Raw genomic sequence first — 12,789 nt, 5'->3', positions numbered from 1 at the left:
CCGACTGTCAAAAAACGTAAACAATTCATCATCACTGCAACACCTAAAACTTCTTCACAAAAATTGCAGAAAATACGTGAAAATAATTAAAAATCTCTTCAATTTATTGCTGAATCAAAGTTCTGAATTAATTGTAAAGAAGTTCTAAGAATAATTTGTGAGAGAAAATGATTGAAATCACCTGCAATGATCGATTGGGCAAAAAGGTAAATAAACGTTTGAAAAAACTTCATTAATTTTCCACTAATTTACATACATTTTCTTTGATTTTCCACAGGTGAGAGTTAAATGCAATCCGGATGATACTATTGGGGATCTGAAGAAATTAATAGCCGCACAAACAGGGACAAAATACGATAAGATTGTGCTGAAAAAATGGTATACAATCTTCAAGGATCACATAAGACTAATTGACTGTAAGTTGAGCTTTTCCGGGACTTAATTTTCATGGAAATTTAATGATTTTCTTTGTAATTTTCTAGATGAAATCCACGATGGGATGAACCTGGAGCTGTACTATCAATAGACGACTTTTTAGCATGATTACAATCTTGATTTATTTTTTGGAATAATAAAAGGATTTCCAGGCAAATTAGGTATTTTCTTGCTTTTTCTTTTATTTTTTTTAAATAAAACAATAAATTAATTCTTGAAAAAGGTTAATTTCAAAGAAAAGTTTTTTGGAAAGTAATTTTTTAAACATAACACTTTTACCAACATAAAGATCCTATTCCGGGTCACTAACCCTTTCGCGTTTTTTGGGTCATACGCTGATCCAAACGTGAAACATTTTAGTTTTTCAATTATTTATGAATTTAATTCTTTTTTCAAGTTAGAAAAGCATCAAATCCACGCAAAAGAGACCAAAGAAGACGTTCTGACTGAGAAAAGTCTTCTGAGAGCATTCATTGAATATAATTATCGTAATAAATGAGCGCATGTTTTTATGTTTCACGTTAGGCGCGAAAGGGTTAAAAATGACACTAAAAGCAATAAATTTTGAAAGAGTCATTGTAAAGATTTCTCTTGAGTTCTCAATTTTGTATGATTTTTAAAAACTATTTATTGCTTTATATCTCACTTCTGATCTTTCTAAGGCCTGAATTTCGCTCATTTACTTGTATGACATTTTTTTTTTAATCTTAAATAAAAGAAAATATTTTTGGTTCTGTCTTTTATATATTTTTAAATATATACCACTGTATATATTTTTTATGATAAACTTAACATAAACATATAATTTTTACATACTAGAAAACAACATATATATATTTATAAGTACGTTTATAGGAAGAAATTAGGATGATAAATGGCAGTACTTAGGACGAAAAAATAGAAAGAATTTTGTTTGGCATGTCTGCCAAGGCTTTTTTGGTGGGGGATGTTGACTACATGGGTTGTGGGGGATGGGATCTACCTCCCTCGGAGGTAGAGGATCGCTGTGGAGTGCCTGCGCGAGAGAAGGCGCCACGAACCCGTCAGGAAGATTGCAAGGGAGGAGAGGGTTGCCCCGAGGAGGACAGCACTGCGTGCAGTGGCTAGCTTCACTGGGGTCTGTCGGTGCTCAGGTAAGCGCAGGTACTTGAGTTCACAGCGTTCACCCATGAAGCCCTCGAGGCATCGGCAGGCAGGCAGGTGACGGTGCCCTATTGTAAAGTTAAAGCAGGCGCCCCCATTAAGGCAGTAAGCTGTGCTATATGGGGCATTGCAATCGCTGAAGGTAGGTGGCACAACACTAGGTGGCCGCGTTGGACTTCGACGGCGACTCATGCAGCCGTCTGTAAATAAAAGAAAAATATTTCAAGTTAAATTATTACTCTAAAAATTAAAAATTCTTTGAAGATGTTAAGTGATCAGGTGACTCTTAGACCAGCCCACCTGGCCAGGAAAATTCCCTGAAATAGCTAGAAAATTTTTAATTTTTGATCTTCTAGAAAATTTCTCACCTGCAACCGGGAAGACGGCTGAGAGTACAACCACGAAGATATAGAAACTCTGTAGGTTTTTCATCTTTTCCATTTGGACTTTTCTTTTGGGAGGATCGGCCTCAATCTCTTCGGCAGGCAAATTTCGATTTTTTTGGATCAATAGAAGTGTTCCAGCTTCTTCTATTTTGGTTATTAACTTCTTTTTTGAGCCACCAGATGGGATATATCCTTCCTCTTCTCACACAATGATCATGAGATCATGAAGATCACAAAAAAAATTCCCAAAAATAGCGCAAAAATTAACCACGTGCTATTGTTTACCTATATAAATTCAACTGTCTAAAATTATTCTTTACATTTCCTATGGCCTATGTGCCTAATTATTTGTTATACTTATAAGGTCATCATTTATTTTTTAAAGTTCTTAAATATTTTAATCTTTCAAAAAAAAATCTAGAATATTGAATTAAATTGGGATCAAATCGAAAACAAAGCCTTTGTTAGATATCTTTGAAACTCAGAATTTTAATACAAAGTTCGTGAAGATCAAAAGATTTTATTTTGCAAACATTAAATTAAAATTTATAAAATAAATACTCAAAATTCAGGGAATCAGAAGGCCTTCGTAATTTTCGTTACTGCATAGTAAATTCAAAAGATTTTTGTGGAAATTTTTAGGTGATCAGATCAATGTTTTTCAAGGAAAAATCATAAAATTGAGATTTAAAAATTTATGAACTCTAACTAGGAGAAACGGGGGTAAGTTAATCCAAGTTAATAAAATTTTGATAGCTCAAAAAAGTTGAATTTTTGATTAACCCTTTAAGGTCAATTGGGTCATACGCTGATTCAAAGACTCGATTTTGGAAATATTTCATTTTGTATTTATAGCTTTTAAATATTGAGTGCAAATTAGTACAAGACTATGTATGTCTTTACAATCCCTGATTATTTTATGACCACAAAAGGTTCTCAAGGAATCACAGGATCAGGAAAGACGAAAAACTAAAAATTTGATAGATCGCGGACCTGAAGAGTTAAAAGCATAAAAATTGGACCTATTCGGGTGTTTTTTTTTAAGAAGAATAATTAAGATATCTTCCCTTCCTTCTCTTAATCTTCTGAGACAAAAAAAAAACTTTTTTTCTACTTGATCTTCTTGACCATTTTGAGGACTAATTCTTCTATTTAGCCTGAACGAGGGTAAAAGCAATAAAATACTGATTAGATTCAACAATTTTATTAAGGTATTCTTCTACACACACAGTTAATTCTTGTTAGATAAGAAAACTCAAGTTTAGTTTTTTCTCCTTTAGGAATTTCTCAACTCTAACTTAATTAATTCCCATAGAGAGCATTGTGGGTTCCCAAATGACATTCTCAGCCTCAATTTATTGCCATTTAAGTTAACAAAATGTTTTGACACTTTTTTCCACACACGCTGTTGCTCTGACCCTGCTTATTTGGGATTGACCTGTGCGGGAGATTTCTCACACACTTAACGGACTCGCCCTCGGAGATTTATTTCATCTGTGGCGCCAGACAAATCCATGAGATGTCCACCACGGTATTCCTGGGGCCGTAATATGTGTGTGTGCAGCACGATGGTCTCTCCCACAGGACTTGGATCGGGATGAAAGTGATGTGTGGTGGAAATATAATGAAGATGAACCGACGAGAGGCGCACATTTGAATACACAAATTGACTATTGGAGTCTTTGGGTGGGAAATCCATTCGAATTTTCACACCCACTCCCACACGTTCCTGGGAATTGACTGCGTATGTTTCACTCTTTGACTGCGACTCCGGTAAATGTATGCTGAGCCCAACTCCCCGAGTTGATCACTATTCATGGGCTGGGAATATCTTCGGTATGGCACGGAACTCGCATGTGATTGCTCTGCATTCGGAATAAAATACCAATTGACAACTTCTTCTTCATCATTCACACACCTCCAGCATCCCCCCATCCCTCTATTATGGGGAGTTGAGAAGAGTTTTAGATGGGGAGATGGCAAATCATCCGCATTTTCACCATATTATTGGATTTTTAATAGGAAAATTTTTGTTGGAAAAACCTTTTGGGAATGTGAGTAGAATTTGTGATTCTTTTGGCTGTTTGAAAGGATTTTTCTCTATATGAGAAATATGCATTTTTATTGAGAAAATAATTCTTTTATTTTCAAATATTTAACTGATTTTGATCAATTTTATATGATTTTAATAAAAGAATAAAAATAAAAGGTAAAAAATACTTAAGATATTTTTCTTATTTTATTTTAGGAGTTTCCAATTTTTTAGAGGTAGGAATCGTCAGGATTTTCTTCAAAAAGTTTTTTTTTTTAAATTAAAATTACGCTAAAAATGGGTATAAAAATTATTTTATAGATGAGATTTAAAAAGATTATGATTCCTGATAACGAGTACCATTGAATTCAAATTAAATAGTTTTTGACAGTTTTCTTTTGGTAATTCTAACGTTTGAATTTTTTTTTACCCGTGGAAGTTTGTTTTCTATCTATTGACAGGATTGAAGATCATAACGCTAGAAATTCTAACTTTTGACATTCATTTTTTAACTTTCGGCGCTTCTTGTAAAGTTTCGCGGTTCATTCTAACGTTTGACATTTATTATAATGTTTGACATTTCTTCTAGTATTTGACAGTTATTTTATGACGTTTGCTGTTAGTTTTTTAACATTTCAAAATTCCCTTTCAATTTTTTAATGTAATTTAAGTTCTAAAATGATTTCTTTTTATTCTTAAAAAAAATGCCTAAATTTTTTGAATCTTTAGGGTGTTAAAACACCTAAATACCTTCCCTTCCTACGCCTCTGCTATTTTAGAGCACATCAGTGTAAACGTTAACGACTTCTTTGGGAAAGAAAAGAAGAAATTCTTCCATTGACCCAAAATATAAGATCATCCAATGATATTTACAAAAACCACTAAAATTGAACATAAATAGCAATAAATGGATGGTATGCATAGAATCTCGATAAACGTAAAAACAAGCCATGTAAATGTTAAACTATTTTCAATCTAAATGTTTAGTTCTGTTAGCACCATCACCTTAAATTTTCATATTTCGTCCATTTGAAGAGTGATTTTTTCGTGTTTTTCCCAATGGGGACTAAAAATTGATTTGCCCACGCTCATGTGTTAAAAAACAGAGCCGAGTGATCCACTATTTATGATCTGATTTATATTAAACACCCATTTATCGATCAATTTAGATAGTTTTATTATTCTATCTAATAAAGCACACGCTTTCACATTAAAAGTCTCCCCGTGGTGCGATGCCATTCTCATTTACATATTCTTCGGATTTTGCCATTCCTTCGTCTTCCATTCATGAAGTTGCTCGCGCACTATTCTCGCGGCTTTATGGCCATGCGGATGGACGAACGATCGTCCATTGATTTGTTTCTTTTCCTCGCGGAATGTCTTAACTTTATACTAATTCTCCAGATCAAAGTTTTTAATTTGTCGACGAACAAATTTCCTCTGTGGCTCGATTGCCCGAAAATTACCAAATTATGTCGAGTTTCATCGCTCTCTCTCTTCTCATTTATTCTCTTGGAGTGTATCGAAAGCATAAGAAGATCGTGGGGCTTTGAAGACGGCAAAAAGGCCATGGATGTGTTCTTCCTCGCGCGCTCACCTTTTCGAGAGCGCAAGGGCGCTCCAACAATGATCGATTACGGCGGAGTTATCTGCTTACAAGGAGAGGTTTGAGTGCTAAGAATTTAAGACAAGACAATTTACGCCACTCTTAATTTACAGCATTCGCTGCAAGTAGGTGCACCCCCTCTGTCTCCCGCGCATGTGGCGCGCGAAAGGTGCTTCGTCACTTAATAAATTGTACCAGTTATTTTCACGATAATTGGGCATAATGTTGCACTGATAAGCGCGAGTTTCTCCTTGAGCCGCCAAGTTTATATTGGATGTGCTGCACGAAGTGGAGCGCGCACATTTTCACCGCGATAGTGGATGCTGCGCACAAATCGTCAAATAAATGATCATGATCCTCACACTGCCGGGTAAATCCCTCTTTTCTATGTAGCTTGACTATATGGCGCTCAAAGCAAAATCACGTATTTTATGGGTTCCGCACTATCTCATCCCAAGCAAAAAACCTACATCCATCCTGATGGTATTTTAGTAAATTAATTCAACACCACATTCTTCCAACCTTTCTGTGAGACATCCATGATGTGTGTGCCTCACTGAGGTGTCGAGATCATGAATCTCAACCTGTTTTTGTCCGCACAATCTGCGCTTCCCCATATGAATGAAATTCTTCTTCACCTCAGTGAGACAAGATTTTTACGATTGATCGAGTTATTTGATATGTCCCCAACAAACACCTTGCAACTTTAACTTTGGAAACTCTGAAGCAACGTTGCAAGAGAGTTTACTTCTTAGTTGCTAAAGTTGCGAATATGGTTGCATGGAAAACGATGCAGTATACTTTATCGCGATGTTGCTAAAGTTGCAAGATTTTTTTTATTATTTCAATAACTTGAAAAATTTAAGTGTTTTTGCATTCTAAAGTCTTTTCTACAACTTCTCAAAGAATAATTTACCTAAAAACACACTAAAATCTCAATTTTAAGCAAAATAATTAACTTTGAAAAAATCACTTAGAAAATAGTTGCAGGAAAGTATATATCAACGTTGCGCTAGTTGCAAAAATATATCGAAAAAGAACAAATTTTCCTTGAAATTGAAGTTTTTTTGGACTCTAAATGAGTTTTATGCATTATTTATCCCTAAAATAATTATTTTTTATTGATAATTTATCAAAAATTGTTAATTTTATTAAATATAATTTATTTAGTTGCTTAAACGTTGCATCAGGGTATGATGGCGCAACCCAAGCACGTTTTGTGCCTATGTTGCGCCTTTCACCGCAAGGGGCGCGTCTATCGCGAGAAATAACCCAAAACAGACAGAGAGTGGAATAGAAAAAAATGAGTCTGTCTCTTTCATTTATGTTTACAAACAGCAAAACTAGCGCCGCCCTGGTGGGTTGCTACCGAATCATTTTACAACATTGTTGCAAAGGTTGCTGCATCGTTGCCTCAGAGTTGCAAAAAATGTCTAACATGGCCGACGGCATAAAAAAGTTGATTTTTATTTCATTATTCCGAGCAATTGGGAGCCCAAAATGAGGTGGGAAGGCTTTCTTAGGGATAGTTGGGTGCATTACTTGTGTTTAAATAATTAATTAAAAAAAAAAAAAATTTTTGACCCCTAAAAAAAAATAATTTTCGGTAAAAAAAATTAAGAAAATTGAGATGGGAGCATCATTTAAGTTCCTTTGAGGCGATTTCATGACGGTAGAACCGCATGGCATATTTTTTTTCATTTGGAAAAAATCTAAAAACTCTATTATTAAATAATATAAATTATCCATTAGAGTTTGTCATTTATTATGATGGGAATATGGACGCCATATGATTATTATGGGCGTGTACCATATTTCCCTCCATTTATGACAGCGGAATGTTTTGAAATATTTTTTGAAACATTTTTGTTTCAAAAAATTTTAGTTGCGAGACGGTATACGGGAAAGGATATTTCAGAGTTTTGCAACGTTGAGATTACTAGTTGCGGCAACGCAGATATCTATTGACCATCTACTTCGAGGCAACGCAGATATATACCGTTAGGCATGGTTGCATTGTAGTAAGTGTAACTCCGCGCAACGTTTAGGCAACTATCAATGGTTTGTTGGGTCTTCAAAGGCACTGACTCACTTTTCGGGATGAATCGAATGAATCTCTTACTCTCCAGCTTGTCCCATAAATTTTTTATTGAACATTGAGGCAGATTTTTTTTATTATGATCAGCAACATCAGCAAAATATTCAGGGGTGTGATAAGGGGTGATTGATTGAGAAGAAGTTTATTTGAGAAACAATTTTATTTTTTTCTGAAAGATTGGGAATTATTTTTGTGTGTCCACAGATAAGGAAGGAGTTGTCTGAAGGAACTTCTTTATAAAAAAAAGTGAATTATAATCAAAATTTGGTTAAAACGATTTTATTGAGCTAAATTTTGACCGAAGCTCTGATTTTTACTGAAGACAACGACGTTTCGTTTTAAATAAAATGGTTAATTATTCTTTTTCTGAAAGATTGAGAATTATATTTGAGTGTTCTAATATTAGGAGCTCTTCGAAGAAACTTTTCTATGAAAAATCGATTTTTGCTCAAAGGTTTAAACAATTTTATTAAGCAAAATTTTCATCGAATGCCTGATTTTCATGGAAGGAAAGCGACGGTTCGATTTAAGTAAAATGGTTAATTTTTATTTAATTTCAGAGACAATACTATTAAAAAATCATAACGTCGCTGGAATCGTTTGAATCAACGCTAATTTATTGATTTTTGCTCAAAAACACACCCATGCATTTATTTATTAGGCTCATTTTTTTTATTTTACTTAATCTGTTTGTTTCTTATAATTCTTAAACTGATACTAAAATGTACCAAAATACCAACATATAAAACAGATTAATTTTAATTTATGAAAAGAATGTTTCACCCATAAAAAATTCCCTTGAATTCATGAATTAATTTTCATTTATTGATTTTTTATTATTCTTCGATATTTCATAAAGTTCTTGAGATGTTCACAAAAATGGGATCGCTTCTAATTGAGTCAAAAATGCATTATCTCACCTGAAAAAGGAATGAGAATCTCTCACATAATCTTTATTGCAATAGTTTTACGATGATGCTTTTTCTTTATATGAATTCCCAAAAAAAAAATTACCTATCGCGAGGCATTTAATTTTCAAAAGTGACATCCATCGTGATACATATAATTTTCTTTTGGTCACAAGATAGCCGAAATGAGAGGTGCTATATCGTTTACAAAATTTCGTTCCATATGCGAAAGAAACTAAATAAAATATTAAATAAGAAGAAAAAGGAGAAACATTAAAGTAATGTTCCGCCAATAAAAGTTGGTGTTCATTTTATCATCTCCATTTCAATACATCCTATTTTTATGCTTTCAATAAAGTTAATGGAAAAAATTTCCTCAATCACATTGATTGCAACAAAAATGCAATTTGGCTTTTTGTATCAACATCAGCGGTAAATGATATTAACTTTTGCAATATTATGGAGGTCGATTTGCATACAGGTTAAGAATGTTGTGGGATGCCCCGTAAGATCTTACATTTATGTCTCTTTTATCTCATTGCCTGATATACCGAAAAGGTGCGACGGACAAGCGTCCCAAAAGCCCAATTCCATAAAAATCAAAGATCATTTTTTGTCTCTCCTTTTTTCACTTCTCCGTCGAATTCGAACAATAATTTAATGGCTGCGACGCAAAGTGAATTAGTTTGTCGTTCGCATCGGAGAGATGAGGAAAAAAAAAAGGGACAAAATTGAATTAAGATGTTATCGAGATGCTCCTCTTTGTAAGTTCTCATTTATATCGGTGGATGCGCCTCTTTGGAGTGTTTTAGGATACAAAATTTCTCTTTTGTGAGTAATCATTGTCATCCACTAATCCCATAATGAATTCCGCCTGCAAAGGTATTCGTTGAAATTAATTGTGTTCAAATTGAGATGATAAAGAATGGGGTCTTTGAGGAATTTAATAATGCGTCATGATAAGGTTTTGAGCATTTAAGGGGCAGAAAAAAGGCACAAAAAATATAGGAAGATTGAAAACCAAAAAACGTGAATATTTTGTAATGATTTAGAAGTATTTTGAAAATATCCTTAATCTTAAAAAAAAGTTGGTAATGTTGAGAATCTATTCGCTATTTTGCAATTAAATTTTATTACGCATATAAAAAAAAAGTTTGCTCGCCTATTTTTGCTTCTTAAGGTAAACTTTTTAACCATTTAAGGACTGCATATTTGTCTATGTCACATGAATTTAATTTAAAAGAAATGATTTTGATTAATTTGAACTCAAAATTAGACGGAAAACCCGGAAAACCATGATTTTGGTGATTTTGAAATTTTCTCTTTTTCACTCTACTTTGTCCTGAGAGTCCTGAACGTTCTTGAGGATGTTTTTTTGAGATTGTAAAATGTCCAGAAACTATTGAGACGCTTTTGTGCATTAATTGTGACCAAATATAAAATATTAATTATGAAAAATTTATTAATTTCTGAAAAAAGACTAAAAATTTTTGGAATGAAAACGTCCCCAACAATCCTTCAAAAAGACTTAAAAAATCTTTTCTCTACAATCGTTCTTTAGCTTTGCGATCACCTGATACTTTTTTCTCTCTTTTATCGCCAATTTAAATTTAAAAAAAAAACAAAAATTAAGCATTAAACTCATGCCAATAAAAGTTCATTTGCACATCCTTTCTTGTTGATAAATCAACAATAAAGCTTCTGCTCGTGTTAAAGAATATAATGAGGATCGTATAAAATTACAAAATCTTGTTCTCTAAGATGTTTGTCTCAAAAATTAAATGAATTAGTCATCGCTATCGGTTCCCTTTGTAAAGCTTGATGGATGAGCTATCGATCAGATTGTGACGTTATTTGTTAAATAACTAAAAAAAGAACCTTAATGTTATATGAAAATTAATTGTCCACTCTTTGGACTTTTCGGGCGTATTATGTATATATCCTGCTAAAGCTGAACAGGCGCACGTATACACCTTGCACTTCCTTTCTGGTGAGGTGGGAGAGTGAGTAGAAATTCGTGTTATCAGTTTATTGAATTGGCTATAAAGATAAAAAAGAGTGCGTGGTTCTTCACGCTTAAATGATATATTGAAATTCTTTCCACCACTTAATTCCCAATAAACACACGGATAGTCATTTACACGCCATAAATTTGTTCTTCTCATAAGAGGCGAATTTTTTCTCACCTCTCTTATTTCCATTTTACACAATTTGTGGTGTTTTGATTCAGAGATGTTAGCTTGGGAGAATGATAAAAAAACCCCGCGAGACTATAAAATATTACGGGGGGCAGAGAGGGAGGGATGAGAGAGAATTTACCTCCGGTGCATTTTCTCTGTGGTGTGCACCTTTTCTCCTAAAGCCGCGAGGAGGAAGAAGAAGAAAAAATAATCTTCAACGCCCCGCGTACTCAGACTCTCTGCCGAAGTGATCCTGTAGGTGTGAGATGAGATTCAAATAATGTTTCCTTATCTTAATTGTTCCTGCATATCGTGAAGGTGATGAGGTACGCGCTTATATGACACCTACGGCCCCATTCATGCCCATTGAGTGTGAATGAGAGGGCGCACACACGACGGGGATTTCTCATCTCCCATATGTGTGACCGCCTCGTGAAATTCGCCCCCCTTAAGACAACACCATCGCTCGAAAATTAAACCATATTGTAAGAATGTGGATTGGCTTTAGATTAAATTGATCACCTCGTTTTATATTTATGGGTGAGATATTGGAGGGAAATGGTGCGCGCATGTTATGCATAAAAAGTTTCCTAATCCATTTCCCATGGGATGTTGTTATGTATACATTGTAACATCTTGAAGAAAGTTCGACAAATTAAGGAGTGTTTAAGTTTTATCAAATAACCCAAATTAGGATTGAATTGAAGTGAGATTATATTGTTTTAGAGTCTTTTGAAGTGTGGTAAAGGTTGTCTCCAACCTCTCTGTGAATATATCATCGAAAGGAGTTTATTCAATTTGAGATTTTTATGACATCATTGGGAGAATCAAAGATTGATCATAAAATATTCCAGAAATGAGAAAGATTTTTCTTCTCAATGAATAACTTGAAAGAATAGTCAGAAAATTATCCTATCAACAAGAACAATTAATTACTTAATTAATCTTTAAAACATATATACAAACATTTAAACTATGATGTAAATACATTTATTTCTTTTGTTTCCCATAACAACAACTTCCAGACGCAATTTGACGATTAAGGATAATTACACATGCAAATTGATCAAGAATTTTTTTTCTGCAATTTCACTTAAAGTAATAACCTATCTTTTCTCGAAAACAATCTCTCTAATATTGTGGGTGTAGAGAAAAGATGAAAAATAAAGACGAAGAATTTAATTTGTGGAGACGTAAAAAACAGTTTCTATTTGTTAATCTTTCCCACCATTTAACAGTGCATTTCAATAAACTCATCGTCTCACAGGGTGTGGGGGAAAAAAACGAACACAATTTTTATATTGTAAGTATTTAAATAAATTATATCGTCTCTTGAAAGTTTCATAGTGGCGCGTACAGGATGGGTCATACACAGAGAGAGAGAGAGGCGAAGAATTAAAAAAAAAAAACATAACACACAGCATAGAAAAGAAACATACACCGCATTAGAGAGATTATTATAAAAACTCATAGTAATTTCATCGAGAAAATTATTTACTGTTCTATGAGGTACTAAAACAATTAAATCCACAGTGTCGTTTAATTTTTTTATTGTACATTCACTGCACGAATACATCGCTGAGCAGCCAGCAAATTGCTGTTCCTGATTCTAATCTCACCAACTTGTACACGAGTTTCCCTTGAAAATTGTTGTGGCATGTTTTCGCATTGGGGCGAGTAAATGATGAAAGAGGTTCGCCCAATCTCGAAGGACTACATATATAGCGGAAGACGAGGGGGTGTCCGCCGAAAAGCTCACGAGCAGGGGGAGAGAGAGAGGTTCCCATTCCAAACCCACTCTATGGAAAATCACGATTTTCACCACACTGCCAGCAGAAATTTTCATAACTCACCATTAAGAATTGCTCTCTTTGGCCTATCGTGCTTGACTCGTATATGTATGTAAGAATTGGTTCTCCAAGAAAATTTATTTAATTACACCAAAGCGTTTAGGGGCAACACCGAGTGGGTCTTGTGAGTCCTGGCGACACCGAGGACATT

General features: G+C 34.1%; 3 protein-coding genes across 4 annotated transcripts in view; 2 read left to right on the top strand and 1 right to left on the bottom strand.

The window, feature by feature from the left end:
- LOC129789572 (uncharacterized) overlaps positions 1-12,789 on the top strand; it is a 656,748-nt gene that overhangs the window by 97,706 nt on the left and 546,253 nt on the right. The gene's annotated exons all lie outside the window — the stretch shown is intronic.
- On the top strand, positions 12-599 carry LOC129789791 (ubiquitin-like protein 5). Its single transcript, XM_055826844.1, has 3 exons — positions 12-206; positions 278-416; positions 483-599. Exons 1-3 carry the CDS (start codon positions 168-170, stop codon positions 524-526), a joined length of 222 nt encoding a protein of 73 aa, XP_055682819.1. The 5' UTR covers positions 12-167; the 3' UTR covers positions 527-599.
- On the bottom strand, positions 1,160-2,226 carry LOC129789780 (protein spitz-like). The gene is made up of 2 exons (XM_055826832.1): positions 1,947-2,226; positions 1,160-1,778 (listed from the first exon to the last, which is right to left on the bottom strand). The coding sequence occupies exons 1-2, from the start codon at positions 2,017-2,019 to the stop codon at positions 1,414-1,416; spliced, it is 438 nt and encodes a 145-aa protein (XP_055682807.1). The 5' UTR covers positions 2,020-2,226; the 3' UTR covers positions 1,160-1,413.

Source organism: Lutzomyia longipalpis, chromosome 2 (genome assembly GCF_024334085.1).
Source record: "Lutzomyia longipalpis isolate SR_M1_2022 chromosome 2, ASM2433408v1".
NCBI classification, from domain to species: Eukaryota; Metazoa; Arthropoda; class Insecta; order Diptera; family Psychodidae; genus Lutzomyia; species Lutzomyia longipalpis.
Note: the sequence above shows the minus strand (reverse complement) of the source record. Positions and strands in the feature narration are given on the sequence as shown.